Source organism: Phyllobates terribilis, unplaced genomic scaffold, assembly GCF_046119375.1.
Source record: "Phyllobates terribilis strain yellow unplaced genomic scaffold, ASM4611937v1 Scaffold_12__6_contigs__length_324123572, whole genome shotgun sequence".
NCBI lineage: Eukaryota > Metazoa > Chordata > Amphibia > Anura > Dendrobatidae > Phyllobates > Phyllobates terribilis.
Window position 1 is genome coordinate 239,377,600 of NW_027362772.1, and position 25,356 is coordinate 239,402,955.

Sequence of the window (25,356 nt, forward strand, 5' to 3'; positions counted from 1 at the left end):
TATAGCCCAAACTAGGCATGGAGGAGTGTACCTTAATCCCTTCCATACAGAGGAATCAGGACGGGGAAACATGTGAGGGAAATGTAACGGATCTCGAGAATGCTGTGGTGCCGGATGGGGTTGACAGGAGAACCAAGCATAGGGATAGTCCGCGTTGAACCTAAGCAAGAGCTTGAAATGTACTGTGTTGATGGAACTGGAGGGTGCTGTGCCTGATACTGCATGATAAGAACTGGTGTACTTGAACTGTCCAGTAAAGTTGAACTTGTTATAACGAAGCGGGTGTCCCCTGATGTGTCCGCCTGATCCTGAACATAAGGACGTGGAGACAGCGGAGGCCTCCGGCCTGCATGTGAGTACAATGCACTGTACACAGCACGACACTAAAGGACTGGGACACTGTGTGTTTGTGGGGTGCCAAGGCGTGGAGGAGAAGCAGCTTGCCCTCGGCTACCGCCCTGGGCACCTTACATACTGGCAGCTAGAGATGATCAAATCTTTTGAAATTCAAATTTGCCAGGTTTGACGGATTTTTCAAAAGCATTCATTTCACAGCAAATCACCAGAACTGTTAAGGGTTTCAGTTCCAGGGAAAAATGTGTAATAATGAACTATTAAAACCAATGTGTAAAAAACGCAAAAGTTTTGTGAGGCAGCATATGCACATTGGTCAGCTGTCAGCCGAATTCCAACCGCTCCGGCCTATGTCCCTCAATGTGACCTACCAGGGACAGTTGGGAGGCCCCCATATACATTACATGGTTGGCTGATCGAAATCAGCGTGTTCACAGACTAATCTAATGGATAATCTATATTGGAATTAGTTTTTGGATTATTGGCTTCTCTCTGTTATCTAATGTTCATGGTGCACTTTACTCTCTTGGGCCTAGATGTGTCCAATTGTAAATTTAATAATTAAACTCCTCCGGTGGGGACCAGATTAACCTGTAGCTGAAGACATCTGCTCGTCTGCGCCTTCATGTAACATTAACTGATGACTGAAGCAAAGGGCTGGCAATCAGCACAGAGAAGGTAAGGAGGATGATGGCGCGCTCTATTGCGCACTCGATGGCTGATAGCAATTAGCTGTGGACAATGCATCACACATCAAGACATGCGGCCTGGGCTCTCCAGCCTTTTTGTGAGACTACAACTCTCAGCATGATCTGACAATGCTTGACTTGATTTTTTTGTTTGTCTTCTGGACAGCCGATAAAAAAAAAAATCATAGACAGCCAACATTTTTACGTGCACATTGAAAAAAACATAACTCATTAAAGGGAATCTGTTACCGGGTTTTTGCTACTCCATCTGAGAGCAGCATAAAGTAGGGACAGAGACCCTGATTCCAGCTGTGTATCACTGGGCTGCTTGCTGCAGTTTTGATAAAATCACTATTTTAGCTGCTGCAAATCTAGCAGAGCTCAGAATGCTGAGCCCCGTATAACCACCTCCCACACCACTGATTGGCAGTTTCTATGTACACCGTATATTGACAGAAAGCTGCCAATCAGTGGTGGGGTCGGGATTACACAGAGCTGATGAAAATGGAGGACTTCATGGCTGCAGGCTTACTGGTCTGCTAGTAATAATCTCCTGATGATAAAACTTTGATTTTACAAAACGACAGCAAGCAGCCCAGTAAGTGACACATCTCTGGAATCAGGGTCTCTGCCCCTACATCGTGCTGCTTTCAGAATAGATGGCAAAACCTTGATGTCAGATTACCTTTAAGGTTGTAGGTGATGCATGTCTACAGCCTATAATCCTGATATGATGATATTAGCTGCATTCACCTTACAGTCATAATAATTTGTACAAATTTCTCCCAAAAAAATCACAGATGCATCAAATTTTTTTATGGAAAGAGGAAAAAAAGCGTGCTATATTCTTATGGACGGGTCAGAGAATCTCTGGATGATTGGCAAACCTGGCTCCCATGTGTATGTCCTGTGTAGCGGCTTCTCTTGGGTTGAGTAAGATCGTCACCACATTCTTCAACATCTCTTTAGGAAAATTCCTTGTAACATCCCACGGCATTCCTCACCAGCCCCTAATACTGAGCTGTTACACACATATTCCTTCTTACGTCTGACGATTTTTGGCATTATGATAAATTGGATAAAAAAATATTGACTTTTGCACTCCCATAACTTTTAGAAAATCCAACATTTCCTGAAACCATTATCCTTACACTCCATTAATGTCATAGGATCACCTGAACTATTGTTTAGTGTCCTCCTTACCTGTGCGACCACCCAAATATGACACTAGAGATGAGAGAAACCAAACTTTAAAGTTTGGAGTTCGTACCAGACTCTCAGTGTTCTTTGTTAAACTCCGAACACGGACTTCTCGCGGAAGTCCGTTTTAATGTTCCGAGAAAGAGGAGTTCGGGTTCACGTTTGGGTACTGTGCTGGTACCCAAACCAAATTTTGGACTAAAGGTTGTGTTGAGTACCTAAACCCAAACTTCACCGAGTTCACTCATCCCTATATGACACACATGACCTATTTTGATCGGTCTGTCCTAATTGATGAAAGTTAGAATCCAGGAGGAGCCACAATTCCGGATTAGAACCTTTCTGACTGGAGTAGTAGTGGGCATGCGTGACCACTGCTCCATTCACTTCTATGGGACTGATGGAAACGCTTCTTTTGGTAAGATCGAAGGGAACGGATCCATGGTCAAGTATGTGCACTATTTTGTTATTTAGATGGGGGACTTTGAGACCCCCATTCTCAGTATCCTTTGCTGGGTCTTCCAGCAGTCAAACCCTTTCACCTCCTTAGAAGGTGTTTCCAGGCACTAGGAACCCCTCCCTTAATATGACAACAGCTTGGAAGAGTTCATCCTATTGGTTTCCATTTATATAGAAAATGTTGTAGAGGATTCTTTATGATCAGGCCGTGCCCCCCCCCCAAGTCATGACATTTCTGCTTCTTTTCCTAGCTGTAATGATGCCTTTATGTTATAGTTATCCATTTATTAAGCATCGGCACTGTACAAATGATACTGGGAGTCGTCATATATAAAACAATATAGAACACAGACAATCCAAAATTGATAAAATATTTGTAAATTGCACCAATTTGAAGGCCATAAAGACCCAGATCAATGATTTTTAGTATATAACCTTTTAATAAATTACACAAAGTATATGAGGGTCCTCATGTGTGTCTATCCCTTCCTATATACCTCCAACTCAATTTAAAAGGGATAAGAATGATCAAAGATGGCAATCTGCAAAAAAAAAGTGAGGTCAATGGGAGTAAAGTTGAGTTGAGTCTTTCGAGGTGTGTACACCTATGAAGGAGGTAAACAGCAACAGGTCCAGGCATGGTGGGCTGTGATGGCATAAGCCAGTAAACCAATGGTCCCTTGATTTTTTTTCTCTAGGGTCCACCCTGCTCTATGGATCCCCAAGTCAAAGCCGTCTATTTATCAGGTTATACGAGTTTATTTTGACGAGTCAGGACCCTACTATTCCGTCTTTACAGAAACTTAAAGTGGCTTTTGTGCATCACAAGAGGCAACGTCCTAACACAAAGCTTTCTTCCTAGAAGTAAACGATGCCTGCTTGACAGGAGGAGAGGTTTCTGATAGATGAAGAGGAGGGACCTTCACTCCTTTCTGCTTTAGTTGTTGATGAAAATCCGACCGGTCTGTAATTATTTTCTGCAAAAGAAAAAGAAACAATAGAAGTTCTGCCCTTAGGTGCATAGAAGAATCAGATGGAAATTCCATACACTGTGGTAACAGGAGCATATATCATCGATATAACGTCCATTATTACAAAAGCATAAAACCTTGCGTGTGAAGTGTAATCCATTGATTGTACTATACAGGCCTGTAATACACAGATATGGAGATGCTTAACCCTTGGAAGAATATTGTGGAAAAATCTATATTGTAGAGCTTTATGGTTTACAAAACTACCTATAAAACAAATCAACTTTCCTGAACTCTTTTTCTTCACTGCATCGCTTGTATCTAACTTACAACAGTCATTTTAGAATTGAGCTAGGATTTTATCAGTCACCCAGATATTACATGCAAGTGGCTTCGAAACCCCGGCTTTTATTTTCCTGGCTTCAGCTGCATTGATATCAGAACGTACTCAGTTGGAGGCCAGATGATGGCAGTGATGGGTCAGCTCCTGTCTCCTCTTCTGAGTGTTCTGCTTATCAGAATAATCTCCTGCGACAGCTTATCCCCAGAGTTAGTGACACAAGAGCTAATCTTACCCATCACTGCCATCATCTGTACTCCAAATGAAGACAAATACCCTAATAAAAGGGATTTACGAAGTTTCATATGTTTTCACGCTGAACAAAAAAAAAGTTTAACTACTCTTTAAATAAGAATGCACAAATAACATCGCCATACAGTGATCAAATAACAGCTCCAACAGTAAAGTAATCAGATAACATTGTGTAGCAATGTCTAAATGATACACAATATTGAATAAATTAGCAGTGGGTGTCAGTCTCAGAGACCGGCCGCGTGTGGCATCCCCTCTAGTAAAGCTGCTAACGCGCCCAATGCGGTATTTTTTCTACTAAGCCAGTCTATCAGAGGCACACGTGCAAACCAGCACCCTCGTACCTGCATGGTCTCCAGGATTTCATTATCTGAGATTTCAACCTGTGGACCCTTGAATCCGGGGGCGGTGTACGCAGCTTGTATAATCTTAGTGCGGAAACGCTCAAACTGAAAGGCAAACATGAAATGATAAATTATAAACCTGGTCTAATCCATGAAATTTCTGGATCCACTTACAACCTTCTATGTATGGGCTCTGGTAGACTAACTGCTATAGAACATGTTTGGAGCGCCACCTTCTGGCTTACATTTGAATTGCAGTAAACTGCATAAGTGTGCACTCTACACTGCAAGTATTAATCTGCAAAACACAAAAGGCAGCACTAAAGGGGGTGCGGAGGTAGAGGTCAAACCAGGCCATGAACTTTCAGGGGGGCAAAACTAGCCATGAGCATCGTGTTACACCTCTGCTGGCCGGCCACGGTAAATACCATGAATGAAATGTTCACAGTGTTCATATAACTGATCAGCAGCACAAGGGATCCTACCGCCACAGATTACAGCTGAAGATTATTTACTGTCCCTTTAACATAGCCAATGAGTTAAAGGATGACTAAAGTTTTAAAAAAAGATTTCATAAGTTTTGGCCAGTGTTTATTAGTTTTGATCACTGGGGGTTCGGGTCTTGAGGCAATCTTCAGATTGCTGGGAAAAGGCAAAAGCGTTCAGTTTATCCCTCCAGTGTGAGTAGAGCATTGTACGGACCCATAAACTTTTTATTGAGCCTATATATTGCTCTACCATCAGTAAAGACCCAGTTACAGCTGCTGAAAAACAGCCCCAAAGTATAATGCTGTCTCCACCATGCTTCACTGTGGGCATGGTGTTCTTTCCGTGATGAGAAGTGATGGCTTTGCATCAAACATACCTTTTGGAATTATGGCCAAAAAGTTTAACTTTGTTCTCATCAGACCATAACATGTCTTCCCACATGCTTTTGGCAGACTTGATGTAGGTTTCGTTAAAACATAGCTGGGCTTGGATGGTGTTCTTTGAAGATAAGCTGAGCGCTTTTGACCTTTTCATCTATGGGTCGCATTTTTAGGCAACTGAGTCCCAGTGGGCCCCTCTTCTATTCTGATTGATTCTCCGCCCTTCTAAGAACTATATTTTTTTCCATTAATATACTGTAGATTTACGAGGACTTGTTTTTTTGCTGAACAAGTTGTGATTTTGTAGTTTGTCATTTGACCATATATATGTGCTGAAAAAAAATACCACCACTGTTTTTTTGGATTTTGTAAAAATGACATGTGCACTTAGTGCTAGGGGTCACTAAGGTTACTGTATGTTACTATAAATCAAATTTGTATAGCTTTTTTATGTTTCACTACTTTGTCCCTGTATGGGGTAAATATTATGATACAATATTAGCTTGGACAGTTACACAAGCAGCAATACTAAATATGTTTTTTATTTATTTATTTATCTTCAGGGTAAAGGGGGTGATTTGAAGTGAAGTCTACACACCCCTGTTAAAATGACAGGTTTTTGTCATGTAAAAAATTATACTGTAACATCCCTGGAGGCGTGCTGGCATGGATTACCACCTCCCACCATGCAAGACTGCCATCTTACCTATCAATCCAGGCTGCACACTTTGCTCCAATACCTGCTGTGTCTCTTGTCTGATTGCTTAGGGCGGCGGCGTGGCTACTGCCTGATTCTTATAGTTACTGTGTGCGCACTCTTAATGCCTCCCCAGCCTATTGCTGTGAGTCACTGGATACTTAAACCCCCTCCACCCAGTAGGGGGTGCCTGAGCAACACTTTCCTTCAGTGTGCTCTGTGCAACTGAGTTGCCAGGTCCTGTCCTGTATCTTGTCTGTTTCCGCCCCTGGGGGCTGTATACCCAGGCCTGTTACCAGCATCTGTGACTTCTAGTCTGTCTCCGCCACCCTGGGGGCTGAGTTCCCAGGCTCGTTCCTGTATCTTATTCCTGGTTCAGTTCCTGTCTGAACTGTGTCCTAGCCCATTACCTGTTTCTCTCTATGTCCGAACCTTCCCTTTTCCTGCAGTGTCTGAACCTGCACCTAACTCCAACTCATTGTCTCTGAACTTCTGTTTGTGAGTTTTGTGTACACTCGCTACTTCATTGTAAGTACCTTGTGTGTATCTGGTTCTGCTTGTTCACCGCACCTGCGGTTTTGCTCTGCCTTATGTTACGCACACGCCCGGACTGACTGGCGTGAGCATGATAAGTGATCCCACCGGACCATGAACCGAGGAGTGCCTGGAGGGGCGTAACTAAGTATCAACTTGGTCCGACCAAGGTCACACGGTGGCTCAGTCGACTCCGTGAACCAGGAAGGAACCAAGCAGAGGGACCAGGTGCTACTCCAGGTCAGACCCTGGTCACAGCTCTTGACCCACACCGGGGAATGGAGGAACAGGCAGGTTAGGCTGGTATGCAGACAGGTGGGTACTGGCAGGCACGGCTGGTATGCTGACAGGTGGGTATTGGCAGGCACAGCTGGTATGCAGACAGGTGGGAACTGGCAGGCACGGCTGGCATGCAGACAGGTGGGCACTGGCAGGCACGGCTAGCATGCAGACAGGCGGGTACTGGCAGGTAAGAACGCAGGCAGGATAGGGACCAGTACAGACTGGGACACAGGAACGGAGCCACAGGTGCGGTAGACAAGCAGAGCAGAGCAAAACCCGCAGATGCGGTAGACAAGCAGAGCAGAGTAAAACCCGCAGGTGCGGTAGACAAGCAGAGCAGAGCAAAACCCGCAGATGCGGTAGACAAGCAGAGCAGAGCAAAATCCGCAAATGCGGTAGACAAGCAGAGCAGAGCAAAACCCGCCGGTGCGATAAACAAGCAGAGCAGAGCAAAACCCGCAGGTGCGTTAAACAAGCAGAGCAGAGCAAAACCCGCAGGTGCGGTAAACAAGCAGAGTAGAGCAAAACCCGCAGGTGCGGTGAACAAGATGAGCAGAGCGAAACCGTAGGTGCGGTGAACAAGCAGAGCGGAGCAGAGCGAAACCGCCGGTGCGGTGGACAAGCAGAGCGGAGCGAAACCGCAGGTGCGGTGGACAAGAAGAGCAGAGCAAAGCCGCAGGTGCGGTGAACAAGCAGAGCAGAGCAAAACCGCAGGTGAGGTGAACAAGCAGAGCAGAGCGAAACCGCAGGTGCGGTGAACAAGCAGGGCAGAACAAAACCGCAGGTGCGGTGAACAAGCAGAACCAGATACACACAAGGTACTTACAATGAAGTAGCGAGTGTACACAAAACTCACAAACAGAAGTTCAGAGACAACGAGTTGGAATTAGGTGCAGGTTCAGACACTGCAGGAAAAGGGAAGGTTCGGACATAGAGAGAAACAGGTAACGGGCTAGGACACAGTTCAGAGAGGAACTGAACCAGGAATAAGATACAGGAACGAGCCTGGAAACTCAACCCCCAGGGTGGCGGAGACAGACTAGAAGTCACAGATACAGGTAACAGGCCTGGGTATACAGCCCCCAGGGGCGGAAACAGACAAGATACAGGACGGGACCTGGCAACTCAGTTGCACAGAACACACTGAAGGAAAGTGTTGCTCAGGCACCCCCTACTGGGTGGAGGGGGTTTAAGTATCCAGTGACTCACAGCAATAGGCTGGGGAGGCATTAGGAGTGCGCACACAGTAACTATAAGAATCAGGCAGTAGCCGCGCTGCCGCCCTAAGCAATCAGACAAGAGACACAGCAGGTACTGGAGCAAAGTGTGCAGCCTGGATTGATAGGTAAGATGGCGGTCTAGCATGGTGGGAGGTGGTAAGCCATGCCAGCACGCCGCCAGGGATGTTACAGTACCCCCCCCCCCCTTTATGCCCCCTCTTCTTCAAGCCTGCAAGGATTTTCTGCAGAGAATTTGGAGGCCGATCCTTCTCTTCAGGAAGATTACCTCTTCTGTCCACTAGAGGGAACGAAACTGGTCTCACCATCTTGGTGACTAGGATGCTTCCTCCCATCGAGCAATCCTCAGCAACAGATGAAGTGAGTGAAGTACCAGGAACAAGACACAGGAAAGTCTCTCTCCATTTGTTAATATCGGGTAGCACCCCAAAAGATTCACGGGACAACTGGAGATCCTCCACTGGGTGGGAGGGGTGCAGAGACTCGGGGGTAACCACGACCTTGACGTACACTTTGCCAAGCTTACTGGATGAAGTGGGCGAAGTACCAGGTACAGGGTGCAGAAGTGTCTCTCCATTTGTTATCAGATAGCACCCCAGAGGATTCAGGAGGCAACTGGAGGTCCTCCGCCTGGTTGGAGGGGTGCAGAGACTTGGAGGTAGCCACCGCCTTGATGGACTTATTGCCAGATTTGTTAGAGATGGAGGATCCTTGCTTAGGGACCAACTTCAGTCTGGTTTCTGAGATGACACGTCTGCGAGGCGGGGCGGTATCTGCGAGGCGGGGCGGTACCTGAAGCCAGATCTTTGGTACAATCGTCGAGACTGTGTGGGGACAATGCCTCCGCTTCCCTTCCTTCGGAGACTTCAGCGCACAGCGAGTCAGCGACTAGCAGATCTGGTGAAGATTAAGAAGAAGACACTGCTGACTGTGCTGAAGATATGGGGACTGGACACCCCTTGTACCTCAGCAGTCCCCCAGGAAACGCCATGTAGGATCTCCAGACCTGAGTGGGCACTAGATCTCTCTGCTCTGGACAACATGTGGGTAAACCAGACAGCACCTGGAATGTGAACTTCTTCATGTGTAATGCTCCAATCTGGAGCTTAATTTGTACAGACATATTTTGACTGTTTCTGAGTAGGGCTCGTCCTTCCGCTGACAATGCACAAACCGGATTCGGGAGTTGTCGGACGGGAATCAGACACCGACTCTTCAAGGCTTTATGCCCGAAACTTCCGGTTAATCCGAGGCCTTCACTTGCCACGGAGACAGTCACGGTCATCTGTGGAGAGGAAACACTAACGCCAAGGGCAGCCTCTCCTACAGGCCTAATGTCTTGGGATTCTCCAACCTTAGCTGGACAAAGACAGTCAGGGTGTCCCAAAAAAATGCAGCGGTACCACAATCCGATTTTGTGACTGAGTTCCGGCCTCTGCTTTGCCTAAAGAACATGGTCATCTTTCATGGATTCTGTGCGGGTAGCTGTCTCTACAGGCTGGGGAACAGGAGGTCTTTGGGAGGACAGAACCTGGCGTGACTGTTTACCTCTACACCTTGCACGTCTGGACTGCCTCTTGAGGTTGGGAAGAGAAGTATTCTGTGGAGCATTGTCATCCTGTGTGGATTCTGTGTGGGCAGCAGCCTCTTCTGGCTGGGGAACTGGTGGGCTACCTACACACATCACCCATCGGGACTGCTCCAGGATATTGGGAAGGGAAGCGTTAGCAGAAGCTTCAGGGTTAGGGTCATCGAAGACCATTAGAAAGGCCACCAGGAAGGCCTGCAGGTCAGAGACGATAGGATCCCATGCTTCCCATAGGGGGGTGATCCAATTCAAGGCATCACCCGCTAAATAGCATGCATGCTACTTTAACCCGATCAGTGGGAAAATAGTGAGCATAGAATTTGAAATGCAGCATACATTGCTCCACAAACACACGGCTTTATTTTGGATCCCCATAGTACCGTAGTGGATCCGCAGGAATGAGTGCTGATAGCTCCATTTGGGCTGGTGCGTAAATCGCCTGGACCTCAGCTTGAGAAAATTTTTTTCCTTGGTGCACGTATTCGCCAGACAAGAATTCAAATGTCTCCGAGAGCAAAGGGCCGTGGGGCTCAACGGGGACCATGGCCTGAGCAAACTGTTACCCACACGCCCGGACTGACTGGCGTGAGCATGATTAGTGATCCCACTGGACCATGAACCAAGGAGTGCCTGGAGGGGCGTAACTAAGTATCAACTCGGTCCGACCAAGGTCACACGGCGGCTCAGTTGACTCCGTGAACCAGGGAGGAACCGAGCAGAGAGACCAGGTGCTACTCCAGTCAGACCCCGGTCACAGCTGTTGACCCACACCAGGGAATGCAGGAACAGGTAGGTTAAGCTGGCATACAGACAAGTGGGTACTGGCAGGCACGGCGGGTATGCGGACAGGTGGGTATTGGCAGGCACGGCTGGTATGCAGACAGGTGGACACTGGCAGGCACGGCTGGCATGCAGACAGGTGGGCACTGGCAAGCACGGCTAGCATGCAGACAGGCGGGTACTGGCAGGAAGGAACACAGGCAGGAAAGGGACCAGTACAGACTGGGACACAGGAACAGAACCGCAGGTGCGGTAGACAAGCAGAGCAAAGCAAAACCCTCAGATGCGGTAGACAAGCAGAGCAGAGCAAAACCCGCAGGTGCGGTAGACAAGCAGAGCAGAGCAAAACCCGCAGGTGCGGTAGACAAGCAGAGCAGAGCAAAACCCGCAGGTGCGGTAGACAAGCAGAGCAGAGCAAAATCCGCAGGTGCGGTAGACAAGCAGAGCAGAACAAAACCCGCAGGTGCGGTAGACGAGCAGAGCAAAACCCGCAGATGCGGTAGACAAGCAGAGCAGAGCAAAACCCGCAGGTGCGGTAGACAAGCAGAGCAGAGCAAAATCCGCAGGTGCGGTAGACAAGCAGAGCAGAGCAAAACCCGCAGGTGCGGTAGACAAGCAGAGCAGAGCAAAATCCGCAGGTGCGGTAGACAAGCAGAGCAGAACAAAACCCGCAGGTGCGGTAGACGAGCAGAGCAAAACCCGCAGATGCGGTAGACAAGCAGAGCAGAGCAAAACCCGCAGGTGCGGTAGACAAGTAGAGCAGAGCAAACCCCGCAGGTGCAGTAAACAAGCAGAGCAGAGCAAATCTCGCAGGTGTGGTAGACAAGCAGAGGAGAGCAAAACCCGCAGGTGCGGTGAACAAGCAGAGCAGCGCGAAACCGCCTGTGCGGTGAACAAGCAGAGCGGAGCAGAGCGAAACCGCAGGTGCGGTGAACAAGCAGAGCAGAGCGAAACCGCAGGTGCGGTGAACAAGCAGGGTGTAACATCCCTGGCGGCGCGCTGGCATGGCTTACCACCTCCCACCATGCAAGACCGCCATCTTACCTATCAATCCAGGCTGCACACTTTTCTCCAGTACCTGCTGTGTCTCTTGTCTGATTGCTTAGGACGGCGGCACGGCTACTGCCTGATTCTTATAGTTACTGTGTGCGCACTCCTAATGCCTCCCCAGCCTATTGCTGTGAGTCACTGGATACTTAAACCCCCTCCACCCAGTAGGGGGTGCCTGAGCAACACTTTCCTTCAGTGTGTTCTGTGCAACTGAGTTTCCAGGTTTCGTCCTGTATCTTGTCTGTTTCCGCCCCTGGGGGCTGTATACCCAGACCTGTTACCTGTATCTGTGACTTCTAGTCTGCCTCCCCCACCCTGGGGGCTGAGTTCCCAGGCTCGTTCCTGTAACTTATTCCTGGTTCAGTTCCTGTCTGAACGGTGTCCTAGCCCGTTACCTGTTTCTCTCTATGTCCGAACCTTTCCTTTTACTGCAGTGTCTGAACCTGCACCTAATTCCAACTCGTTGTCTCTGAACTTCTGCTTGTGAGTTTTGTGTACACTCGCTACTTCATTGTAAGTACATTGTGTGTATCTGGTTCCGCTTGTTCACCGCACCTGCGGTTTTGTTCTGCTCTGCTTGTTCACCGCACCTGCGGTTTCGCTCTGCTCTGCTTGTTCACCGCACTTGCGGGTTTTGCTCCGCTCTGCTTGTTTACCGCACCTGCGGGTTTTGCTCTGCTCTGCTTGTCTACCGCACCAGCGGGTTTTGCTCTGCTATGCTTGTCTACCGCACCTGCGGCTTTTGCTCTGCTCTGCTTGTCTACCGCACCTGCATGTTTTGCTCAGCTTGTCTACCGCACCTGCGGGTTTTGCTCTGCTATGCTTGTCTACCGCACCTGCGGCTTTTGCTCTGCTCTGCTTGTCTACCGCACCTGCATGTTTTGCTCAGCTTGTCTACCGCACCTGCGGGTTTTGCTCCGCTCTGCTTGTCTACCGCACCTGCGGGTTTTGCTCTGCTCTGCTTGTCTACCGCACCAGCGGGTTTTTCTCTGCTCTGCATGTTTACCGCACCTGCGGGTTTTGCTCTGCTCTGCTTGTCTACCGGACCTGCGGGTTTTGCTCTGCTCTGCTTGTCTACCGCATCTGCGGGTTTTGCTTTGCTCTGCTTGTCTACCGCACCTGCGGCTCCATTCCTGTGTCCCAGTCTGTACTGGTCCCTATCCTGCCTGTGTTCCTTCCTGCCAGTACCCGCCTGTCTGCATGCCAGCCGTGCCTGCCAGTGCCCACCTGTCTGCATGCCAGCCGTGCCTGCCAGTGTCCACTTGTCTGCATACCAGCCGTGCCTGCCAATACCCACCTGTCTGCATACCAGCCGTGCCTGCCAGTACCCACCTGTCTGTATGCCAGCCTAACCTGCCTGTGGGTCAACAGCTGTGACCGGGGTCTGACCTGGAGTAGCACCTGGTCTCTCTGCTCGGTTCCTCCCTGGTTCACGGAGTCGACTGAGCCGCCGTGTGACCTTGGTCGGACCGAGTTGATACTTAGTTACGCCCCTCCAGGCACTCCTCGGTTCATGGTCCAGTGGGATCACTAATCATGCTCACGCCAGTCAGTCCGGGCGTGTGTGTAACATATACCAAGAAGAATCATTTCAGAAATGTTTCCACCTTGTAATATCACGTATACTCTGTACAAATCAATTGAAAAATAAACTGCAATCTTTTTAGTTGGAGAAAAAGAAAAATAACTAACATAATGTAGCTGCATAACACACTAAAGCACCCTTTGAATTTATCACAGCATTCAGTCTTGTCTTTTTTGGGTAGGAGTCTATCAGCATGTCACATCTAGAGTTCGCAATCTTTGCCCACTCTGCTATGAAGGAGCTCCAAATCTGTCACATCTCCTGCATACAGTGCCCTCTTCAGGTCACTCACTGATTGTCAATTGGACTCAGGTCTAGGCTCTGGCTATACTATTCCAAAACTTTGATCTTTTTCTGGCGAAACCTTTATTTTGTTGATTTGGAGGTCTGCTTAGGGTCTTTGTCATGGTGAAAGGTGAAATTATTCTTCATCTTCAGCTTTTTAGCAGAGGCCTGAAGGTTTTGTTGAAAAATTGAGTGATATTTGCAACTGTTCATAATTCCCTCCACCTTCAGTAAAGACCCAGTTCCAGCTGCTGAAAAAACAGCCCCAAAGCATAATGCTGCCTCCACCATGCTTCACTGCTGGTATGTTGTTCTTTTCGTGATGTGCAGTGATGGCTTTGCACCAAACATACCTTTTGGAATTATGGCCAAGAAGTTCAACCATGGTCTCAGCAGACCATAACATGTTCTCCCACATGCTTTTGGCAAACTTGATGTAGGTTTTGGTAAAACATAGCTGGGCTTGGATGGTGTTCTTTGAAAGGAAAAGCTTTCATCTTCCCAGCCCAGCCTGGGAGATTGTTATCACATGCAGTATGCAAACATTACTTGCTGGAAATTCCTGCGGCTCCTCTAATGTTGCTGTAGACATCTTGGCAGCCTCCAGGACTAATTTTCTTCAGTTTTGAAGGGACATCCAGTAATGACACTGTTGTGCCAAATTTAAGCCACTTCTTAATGATGTCTTCACAGTGTTCCAAGGTATATTAAATGCCTTGGAAAAGTTTTTATACCCTTCTCCTGACTGATACATTTGCTGTGTTGTAAGCTGTTTATGGACCATGCCTTTTTGTTGTAAAATGCAACTAAGAAAACATTAGGAAAATCCTAATAGAACAGCTGAACTTTATATGGAATTAATCATAATCACATGCACCATAAATGTACAGTGGATGCCACCAATGAAAATTTGTGCCCTGCGGACCCTGCCATTTGTCTGGGTTTGTTGGGTGCTGATTCCAGATCTGAATGGGGAACTCAGGACAGAGACCCCCATGGATCAAAACTACCAAACAGGGGCTACAAATATCAAAACTTTTTACACTATCTTAGCTTATCTTACCTTTTGGTTCTGTCTCCTACATTTCCTCTTGACTAAGAAAAATACAGTCGACATGTAAGTTTCTTGGTGAGATCACCTCCTTCGGCTGGCCTAATGATAGATGACGACTTACCCTGGTCTGCATGGTCTCCAGCGCCACCTTGACATGTTGCTCAGAATATGCCAAGTCCTGTACTTTGCTCTTGATCTGACTTCTCTCTCCCTCCTGCTTCATCGCCTCGGTCTGATATTTGCTTATTTCCTTCTGCAGTCTCTGAACTTCGTTCTTTAATTCTGCAATCATCTCATTCCTCCTCATTACCTCGGATTTCAGTTCGCCCATCATCTGCAATGTAACAGATACATTACTAATAGCTGGTGACCTCCTGATGTTCAGCTTTCAATTGCTCTGTCACCATAATTTCTGGTCAATATATCACTTTCTATTATTTTATGTCGGGGTCCTCAATTTATGAGTATAAAGGATCCCTTTAAAAAAAGACGGCGAGATGGATTATTGGGCTGCACTGCTCACACATTATTCCTTATACCTCTCTGAGACTGCAGTTTTCCAGCTCCAAGGTCGCTATCAATTCTTCATGTTTTCTTTCTTCTCGCAAACTTGAAAACTTGAACAAGAAGATGAATAAAGATTAATAAGTTTTGGCACAAATTCAAATTTCTGCTCTTACACCAGCCGCGACACATACAGGGATTGCCTAACAAACATGCAATCCCTGCATGTGTGGCGGCTATGTAACAGCCTTGACACATGCAGCCGCAGCCACTCAAACATAGTTTTCGAGCACACCGAAAGGAGGGACTAGGAATCCCTGGAAACTTGTTATAGTCTCAGTCTAATGGGGCAACTCGTTCTTGATTCATGTTGACGTGTAATGCGTTACATATCATGGTTGTAACTACTTAGAGGGGTTGACCGGCTGGAGCTGTCGAGTGGCGGCACTGGATTTGCAGGGGCTTTAACAGGTAAGTAAATGCACAACCCCTATAATACGACATGCTTGGCGCAGACTAGGCGGGACGCTGGCTCCCATATTACAGGTCACAACATATAAAATACTAATTTGATTTTCAGCCAGCAGACAGTCTAGCCGGGGCTGATTACTCTAGTAAGGATTAATATTGTCTTGAGAACAATGCTGGAGCCGCTGTATCCCGTGATCATGTGACCTGCGGCCGCACAAGACTCAATGCTGACGACTGTGTGATTGACTTTGTACCTTCTTGGACATGGCCTGTATCTGCATCTCTCTCTCCTTTAGTTCTCTCTGTAAAGCCTCTTTTTCGGTTGCAGATTTTCGGAGTTTGGACTCGTTGGATGAAACTTCTTTCTGCAGGGAGGAAATGGCTCCTGAAAATACAGAAAATACAAATATATGCAGTAAATCATATTACAGTGTTGGGTCTATAGAGGGGTCAAACTGAGCGGAGTCCTAGTGACTAAAGCCCCCCATACACATTAGACTAATGTCAGTCGCACCTGCTGATGGCACTGGCACTCTAATGTGTATAGGGGGCACTTGCCGACTGATTATCGCTGGAGATGGTGATCAGGCATGTCCAATTCTGGACTGCCGATTACTTTCCTCCCCAAGACATAAGCCGCCAGCAGAGACGCATGTCCTGTGTATGGCAGAGATGGCCAATATGGCTTTCGGCCAAACGATCATCAGAAGCATCATTGGGCTGACAGTTATCCAAAGTGTAGGCGGCTTTAAAGGGAACCAGTCATGTGATGCTATTAACCTGCAGATATGGGGTTAATCTGCAGGTTAATAGCGTTCTAAAGCCATAAGGCACAGACACTGAGAGCCCCACTGCCAGTAGGAAATGAACTTCATTCCTGCCAAAAGCCTCTGGATTTCAGTCATAGAGACGTGGCCGGTGCAGCTTCAGTTATCGCATATGCGTAGTGAGCGGTGTCTGTAACTGTGCCCCGGCACTGACTGACAGACAGAACAACAGTGCCTCAGTACAGAGTGAACTGTCAGTCAGTGCCAGGGCGTGATTATGTAACACGGGTACTTTAGATGCAGCCAATACAGGGTTAATAAACAGGGGAAGTTTATAATAACAGGGTAAATATCCACGCAGGGAGTATCAGGGGAAAACAAGGAAAGTAGCAGGTAAAAGTCTTTAACTGACAATTCACAGTTTAACTAGATATAGCAGAGTCGAACCAGTTGTAAACGACAGTTTTTACACTCAGCTGACTCTCTTCCTCCACAAGGCAGTTGCCAGCTGATGCCGGTGTTGATTTCTTCAGGCGTCCCCGCCCAAACAATGCTCCGTCTTCTGGCGGCAGCGGGCGGTCTCCGGTTTTACCCGCTGAGCCCCTAGTCCATAACACGGCACCTCACGGCTCCACCGACCCTGCGTCTCTTCTCTAGTCGGCTTGACTCCTCCGGTCCACTGCACTCGGCTCTTGCTCTCAGTCCTGGAGCCAGGAGCCTGGACCCTCTCACACTGCTCTGCTGAGCAGGACCCAGCTCCGCTTTCCCACGCAAACGTCCTCGTCTCTTCCTCTCTCTACCCACACCACCAGTCTCTCGGTCACCTGACCTCCCAGCTCTCAATCTGACTCCTGTGCTCGCAGTCTGTCTTCCCCCTGCAACCAGAGGCACGGCCCCGGCAGTTCCAGATCCCTTGCTCTGACAGTACTTACACCCCGGTCTTCCTCCTTACAATTACACACATGCACAGAGCGGTGACTGAAACTGTGCTGGTGCCGCCCCTATGACTGAAAGCAGGGAGCTGCCGGGAGGAATAAAGTTCATTTCCTCCTGGCAGCGGGGCTCTCAGTGTGGCAGAGAAGTTGCAGAATGCCATTAACCTGCAGAATAACCCCATATCTGCATGTTAATATCGTTTTCTTACATGACAGGTTCCCTTTAAGAGTCTCCCGTCCCACCTAAAAGAGAAATGCAATACTATGGCTGTGTGCCCACGATGCGTTTTTGGTGCGGATTTGCAGTGCAGAAACGCTCCAGAAAAGCATTGCATACCTTATCCCATGACTTCCTATGACATTCTGCAAGTTCTGTGCACATGGTCAGGATTTTTTCTGCGCGGATTTTACTCGCAGAAAAAATCCTGACATGACCAATTCTTGTGCGTTTCTGCATGCAGATTTGCCTATACAATGCATTGGAAAAACGCATGGCAAATACGCTTGCAAAAACGCGTCAAAAACTCATGTAAAAACTGCATGCGTTTTTCTGCCAAGGAGATGCAGAAATGCTCAGGAAAATTTCTGCTTCATTTCTGCATCGAGGGCACTAAGAAGTGAAAAAAAGTTACTTTTTTATGTGTTCATATTTTTTTTTTAGTTCCCTACTGTGGGTAGAGTTTAGGAGTTTAGAGTTTACAGATGTCATTTAAGACTTTTCGAAAAGTCTCAAAATTTGTTGCAAATGGACACTAGTCTTCTCTTTCCCAATTTTTCAGAAGTTGAGACTTTTTGAATTAAAAGGTCAGAAAACAGGAGTACAGATGAAAAAACATGAGCACATGTAGGTATCACGGAAGTTCTACCTGCTATACAGTACACTGCCTTTCTATGCCACACAGACTATTCTTACGTCCCTGTGCCTTGCTGTTTCCACATATTCTGGGCGCTGGTGGCACAGACATATCAGTACCTTTCGATATCTCATAGTCCTTCCTGATGACCTCTATGTCCTCCTGTAGTTTCTGGATCAGATGACTTTTGTCTTCAGGTTGATCTATGGACACATGAGACGTTTTGTCATCTTCTTTTGCGGGTACAGGGTGTCCATTTGTTTCTTTTGATGTCAAGTCGTGGATTATAATCTAATCGAAAATTAACACAACATTCTAATGAGAATCAGCAGAACTCAGGGAAACAGTCAGCAAGCTGGGCGTCAGACATACACCAGTTTAGCTGAGCTCCTATCACTGCTGGAGGGAAGATAGGTTTTCCTACATTAAATTCCTGTTCCAAGATAAAACTTCACACAATGAGAAAGCTCCGAGTTGGCAAGGATTAGTGGGAGATTTCAGCTCTGAAGCCTGAAAAAAAAGTGAATCCTGGTCTTGCATATAAAATAGGCGGTAACACAGAATTGTTACAATATAAGTACTGTGTGCAAAGAGTTACTGAATGTTAGTTTCTTCCCAGGCTGATAACAGGGAGCAATAGACAATCCATAAAAATCACTTTTTACCTCTGTTTCTAGGAGTATAACTTGGCTTTTTTTCTGCTTTTCAGACAAACTTTCCAAAGAAGATACAGTGGATCCATTCCTTTCCAAACTTGGTAATGGATCCTTATGGCTTGATCCGGATTGCAATTTTCCATCTGGTAAACCTGTGGGGTATTCTTCTTCAAACACCAGTAATTCATTCTCTCTGTATGGGTTTAGAAGATCAGATGTCTTATCCTGTACAAACAAAAGAGAGATTGTCAGCAAGAAGTCTATACTTTGTGTTCTAGGCTCCAAGCGTCAGTCTGGAGGGGTAAAGCCATTGTAATAATATCGATGAAATATAATAGAGCAAGAATCATTAGTCTGAGCTCACACCCTGGGGTATTTGTAACCCGGAGGGTGCACACCAGGAATCTCACACACCCCTCAGTCCTGTACTTTTATTAGGTGTATGATTACACACTTGGGGGTACATTGATTTATTTTAAAAGGGGCTGTCTCACGACATACATCTAGGTCATATCTGCTAGATGACAACTATGACATGGCTACCCCAATTTACCATTCAAGCCACTGTAGTTGTGATGTTAATTTATAGGGAAAAAAAATTCCTAGTATTTTTTTTGGTGTCGTTTGATACTTTATTTTACAACTCACCTCTTCTCTCCTGATCAGAGAAGAGACAGATCTATGGACATCATTGTGGAGCTGGGATACTTCGCTCCTCAGACTGGAGATGATCTGATCTTTCCTCTTGCATTCTACCTCATATCTGGAAAGCCGGTTTATCTCTTCTCCCAGTTTAAGAAGACAACGTTCCTTAAAAACACATATAAGCTTAATAAGACATCGTTTTAAAGGGTTATTCACAAAATAACATGTTATCCCCTACTCACAGTATATGGGATAATTGGCTGATTGCTGGGGAGCAATGATCCCAAGATCAGGGCTCTACAGTCTCGTCTTAAATGGAGCAAGCGATGTATGATAGAACTCATTCAAGGTCTATGGGACTGCAAGAAATAGCGCTGCGCTGTACTCCTCTTTCTCCAGCAGTCCTGTAGACAATGAATACAGTGGAGGACGAGCATGCCCCTTCAGACTGCAGAGCCCTGCTCTTAGGGTTCAAATCTAGAGATCTTTGGACTCCTATCAATCAGAAAGCTATCACTTATCTTATGAATAGAGGATACTTGGCATTTTGGGAATAATCCAACTCTTCATCTATTCTAGCAAAATGAAATCTGCTCTTTCCAGCAGATATCAACTTGTCACAAAGTTACCAAGGCTTTGTAGAATGCTGGTGAAGACCATTGGTGCAACATGTGCAGCAGTACAGGGGCCAAAGGGGTAAAGGAGACCACCACAGCACCACCACCACCAAAGAAGCAAGCAACTTCTTCCACAGACACATCATTGGGCTGCAAAGGGCCCTATATTGTTCTTTCACTGGGACCCTATTCTGTCTGTGTCCACCCCTGATAGATAGCATAATCCCTACTTTGTCCTCCTCTTCTGAACAATTTATATCCAATGAGTGCAGGTCTGACCACTATGACACCAACTAATCATAAGAAGAAAGTGGCCACAGCTCCTTTGCTCCTGCCAAGACCCCACCTATGGCTTTTCTTGGAGGCCAGAAAAAAAAGAGATTAGAGATGGAGAACATTATGAGTAAACTACATTTTCAACAATTAAGTGTCCATTGGTTTGATTTGTACATCGAACTCATCCATATCACTCCTCATCATGACTTCTAAGCCACCAATTAAAGAGGTTATTCTCTTTGGACAATGCCCTTGTGCCAAAAGGGTCCTTCACAGAGGTTCCTTGGCTCAATGGAATTGGGTATTTATGGAAATATATATACTATGGACACACCCAGGTGCAGATTTACATAAATGCCCTTCAATGAAGCTGAGCTGCAATATTAGACACAACCATTGGGGAGGGTTGGATGGATGAATAGAAACGGAGGGAGGAATGGACAGTGAGGGAGTAATGGAGCATGGATGGATATGGAGGGATGGATGGATGGATGGATGGATGGATGGATGGATGGAGGTATAGATGGACAGGGAGGGAGGGAGAGAGGGATGGATTGTTGGACGGACAGAGAAGGGTTGATGGATTGATGGACGGACAGAGAGGGAGGGAGGAAAGGAAGGACAGGGAGGGAGGAACAGAAAGGGAGGGCGGTACAGACGGACATAGATATACCTTCTCATTGAGAACACTGATGTACCACGGGGTCTTAATCTCTACGGAGGTCAGGTAGGTTTGAATGTATGGATTCCCATTGTACTGTAGATTTACTGAGGAGCCGTCCATGGACGCGTTACTCTTGGGAAGATCAGTACAATTGTGAATGTGAGGAAGTTTTCTGTCTAAATAAGATAACACAACACTATGATAGATACCTTATATATTAGATATATAGACATATATTTACCCCTTACAAAAGGCAGCAGTTACCTGTGGAGGAAGCAGAGATGCTAAGTTTGCAGGATCCATGTGATGGTCCATTAGATGTGAGCAAGTCAATGACGTGAGAGGAAGAGTAACTTTCCAGTGAAGACGTTGGAGTCAAAGAAAATGTAGGAGACTGCAAGGAAATGAACAGGGCTGGGAAAGGTCATCTAATATACAGTACTTCATCTACTGGAGCACAATTCAGAGGCCTAAGGGGTTTTATGAGTGTTTTTGCTTAGGTGGGGTTTTTTTTAGCAGAAAGTGACTATGTGCACACAAAGTCTTTTTGGAGCAGAAACTGAAACTCTGAGAATCTTCCTACAAAAAAATCCGAAAAGAAAAAATCTAAACTCCTCAAAAGCTTGGACTTTCCACTCAGTTTCTGCTCCAAAACCTCCTCAAGCTATGTGCAGACAGAGTTTTCTGAAGTGGTCAAAAACAAAAAGCTTTTCAACCTTCTTTGAGGAGTTTTTAGATGAGTTTTTCATTTTCCTGAAGCAGTTTTAGATTAGGTTTTTTTTTGCGTTTTGGATATGGTTTTTTTGCAGCCTTTTAATTGGACAGTGCTCAGTTTGTAGCATAATCCATCAGGATCAGATCCAAAGAAGTGACAGAAACTCTCTGCATATGAACAGCAAAAAGGATTAGTATTGAATTGAAAAGTAAAAGTCTGTCAAGCATTTTGTAGGTGATTTTTGGGAAACTTCTGCAGCGAATCTGTTCCATCAAAGTCCACGAAAAACTTTTTCTCCACATAGCTTTAGGGCTGATACTTCCTAGGGATCCTAAAGCCTTATGCCTCGGCCCCACTATCAGTATTTGGTCAGTATTTTTTTTCAGGAGTGGGAGCCAAAACCAGGTGAGGAACAATCAGAGAAAAGGTATAATAGAAACAAGTCACCAATTCTGCATTTATCACCCACTACTGGTTTTGGCTCCCACTCCTGAGAAAAAATACTCACCGAATACTGATAGTGGAGCCGTGGCCTTAGTGTACTCCATCAGACTCTGTATGTAAAGAGATATTCTAGGAGCAATGTACCTTCAGAGATTATTCACATTTTGCAGTCACATTGCAGTTTTTTTTTTTATGTGGCAACAATTTTTGGTGTTTTGGATTATTTTTTTGTTATCCCACACAGAATGCACTGTTTTTTTGATCACAAGCCTATATTTTTTTTTAAATGACATTATGCCCTCTGTTTCTGGGGTATATAACTTCGATAGGGCAAATCCAAATCAACGAAAACCACAACCAAAAACTAGAATTATTAATATTAAAAAGATGCCGCAACTTTTTTAATGACAAATGAATATATTTTTTGTCCATAGTAGTGCTTATATATAGGTCTCCTAACCTGGTTCAGACAGTTAAAACTGCACTTACCCTTAGCATATGCCACCATATAGTGCTCAAATAATGCCGACTTGACCAAACACATAATGTAAGACAATGGCTTTAGGGCTATAAATATTAGGATTAGTGACGGAGGTGCTGCCTTCACCGAGAATGGATGACCCCGCAGGTCGGACGCCCCTAAGGCAGACCCTGTATACATTACTTGGGTTTCGTAGCTGTGTTCCTGCACGGACTTGCTGTAGTTGTCCCTCCGTATATCCGATTTAGGGATCTTCCATACGGCTGTTTGGGGTCTGCGGGATCCCGTCCACTGCAGCTCATTGTAAGGTCGAATCTTCATCCCGGGATTCTCTTTCATCATTACTTTTGTGTCTGTCACCATCTCAGCACATTCTGAAAAGCAAAACCCACCATTTATACAGAAGCCTGGGGGCACAGAGGACGGGTACAGAATCCCGTCTCCTGCGTTCAGCTCCATGTCGGTAGGTGAGGTCCTCCAGGCTTCTGTGCTGGGATGTATCCTTGGATACAAATCAATGAAAGTGCAACCTAGAATTAGGGAAGGTTTCTGCTAATTGAACCTGGTTGTAAGATTGTAGGAACGAGTCCTGAAAAGATTGTGCTTATTACCTTCCATCCTGAGTCAGATAATCCTCTACATCAGACCCTAAAAAAGCTGGGTGACAGGTGATATAGATGCTTCACCATCACAACCCCAACAGAGGGCGCTACCTGCATTCCTAAAATCTTGGCTCCTGGTGTAGGTGAGCCTTTGATTATAATCCCCACCCCTATCTTAAAAGCTTGCTTACCATAACTTTCATAGGCACTACAAGCCCTATGGGCAACATCTGGTGAACCCGGGCAAGTGCCGGTGCCCACCAGACATGGTCTGTCCACTCTGCCCAGGTTTCAGCTTGCAACATCCGATGTACATGGACCGAGGATGTGTATACTGCATGTATGGAGCAGTCCTCAGAGCATCTACAGCATAGGTGCCGCCTGTGTTACACAGCCAGCACCAGAGCCTATCTGCGGCGAACGGAGCTAGATCAGATCCCTGCTGATTATGCTCTTCCATACTGCTGTCAATTATGACAGTGGCCTTTAATAGGTTAGAAATGTAAGGAGTGTCCCTTTTGACACCCATCGACCACCAACACAAGATGATGGACCTGTGATTGGGCTCTGTAGGAGAAATGCATTGTATCAAGCGATCACAAGTTCACGGAAATACAATAAAAAAAATAGGAAAATATATATTTTGTTAAATGGATAAAAGTTTATTCCTACACCCATTTTTCCAGAACGTAAATAATATCTAAAATACCAAGCATATTTAGTATCACTACATGTGTATCTATGCGTAATAATAAAATATCATAATGTTTATCCCATACGATGAACAGCAAAACGAAAAGAAAAAAAATCAAAAAATGGCAAAACCGCTGTTTTTTTATTTTTTTGCTTGTTTTCACTTTGCCACTCAAAAAGAGAAAAAAAAACAGAAAATCATATGGACCCCAAAAGGAAAATGAAAAAAACTACAGCTTGTACTAAAAAAAAAACCACAATCACTAATACAATTCTATTGGCCGAAAAATAGTTATCTCATTTGTTATTGTTTATCTTGAAGTCTTACGTCCTCGTTTCGTTCACTTTTCTACTTTCCACTGCATAATGGTTCAAATAATAAACACTTTGAAATATAAAACAACTTGTAATGGAGAATAAATCCATGTACAACAATGTACTATAATAAATAAATATAAATATTGTATTTTTTGGCCCATGGACACCTAGGTGACCCCTACGTGCACTGCTATGGCTGCCGTCAGTGGTTGTGACCCAGAATCTGTTACCCATGGATAATTCAAGGATAATGTTAGGAGGAAACACTGCACTTTATGGAGCAGGGAAAGGACCAGGATGGAATTTGCCTTCATTAGCCGTCACCTTGAGGTGTTTGTTGTGTATCCGTCGTCTCTCCATACATTATTACTACAGATAAATGTTATGGAGACTTGCAGAATCAACAGCCTTGTGGCTTCTAGTCTCTAGGATGCAGACACGAGCGGTAGTAATTCAATCAGAAGGTTGTAAAGAGCTTCAGGGTCACAATAAACCGCCTTTCTATTATGGATAATCCCTGACTTTTGACTCCGCACGTCTCACCTGAGACCTTTGTCCAATACTCCACCTCGCACTGACCAGGATTTGCACACGTATACAGTGTTCCCAGCCTGACAAAATTGGATGGTAATTTGTAAGTCTGTCCTAATTGCAGGTTGTCTCACCATCTTAAATGAGTACAATTGTAAAGTGTTTGTTAAAACAAGCAATTTTGCAATTTACTAATCATTTCAAGTGCTCTATGTTCTTAAGAACCTCTGTAGTAGTAGCCGTACCTGTGCAGCGCTGCAGGAGCGCACTGCTCCCCTGCCTCCTGCCTTCCTGTACCGTGGGAAGGTGCGCTCCTGATTAGCAGTTCAAACCAGCAGCTTTATCGCATCACTGGCATGAACTGAGAACTGTCTGTTGCTGCTACACGTGATCGGTTTGCCTCTGCAGCATCGGAAGTGCCGTGGGACAGAAGCGGGCCAGCATCGGGAGCTAACAGCATGCTCCCACGATCACTTCGCCACCCAAAAAGAGAAAAAAAATAAGAAGAAAGTCATATGGATAAGGTCAGGGTCGGACTGGGGTGTCTGGGGCCCACAGGGAGAACTGACTCTAGGGGCCCACCTACAGCCATATGCAAATATCTGCTATCCG

General features: G+C 46.0%; 1 protein-coding gene across 3 annotated transcripts in view; it reads right to left on the reverse strand.

Annotated features, from left to right (window-relative positions):
* Positions 1–3,006: 3,006 nt before the first annotated feature.
* CCDC27 (coiled-coil domain containing 27) overlaps positions 3,007–25,356 on the reverse strand; it is a 31,864-nt gene continuing 9,514 nt past the window's right edge. For 2 of the 3 annotated variants that reach the window (XM_073655215.1, XM_073655217.1), the window contains 11 exons: positions 22,784–22,974; positions 21,225–21,354; positions 20,970–21,136; positions 19,407–19,568; positions 18,768–18,983; positions 18,222–18,393; positions 15,801–15,931; positions 15,111–15,188; positions 14,693–14,905; positions 4,610–4,714; positions 3,007–3,679 (listed from right to left, as the gene is read on the reverse strand). In XM_073655215.1, the coding sequence (XP_073511316.1) occupies positions 3,542–3,679; positions 4,610–4,714; positions 14,693–14,905; positions 15,111–15,188; positions 15,801–15,931; positions 18,222–18,393; positions 18,768–18,983; positions 19,407–19,568; positions 20,970–21,136; positions 21,225–21,354; positions 22,784–22,963 (1,692 nt within the window). In that variant the 5' untranslated portion in view covers positions 22,964–22,974 and the 3' untranslated portion in view covers positions 3,007–3,541. Of the gene's footprint in view, positions 3,680–4,609; positions 4,715–14,580; positions 14,613–14,692; positions 14,906–15,110; positions 15,189–15,800; positions 15,932–18,221; positions 18,394–18,767; positions 18,984–19,406; positions 19,569–20,969; positions 21,137–21,224; positions 21,355–22,783; positions 22,975–25,356 lie in introns of all 3 variants that reach the window. The other variant, XM_073655218.1, reaches the window with a different exon arrangement.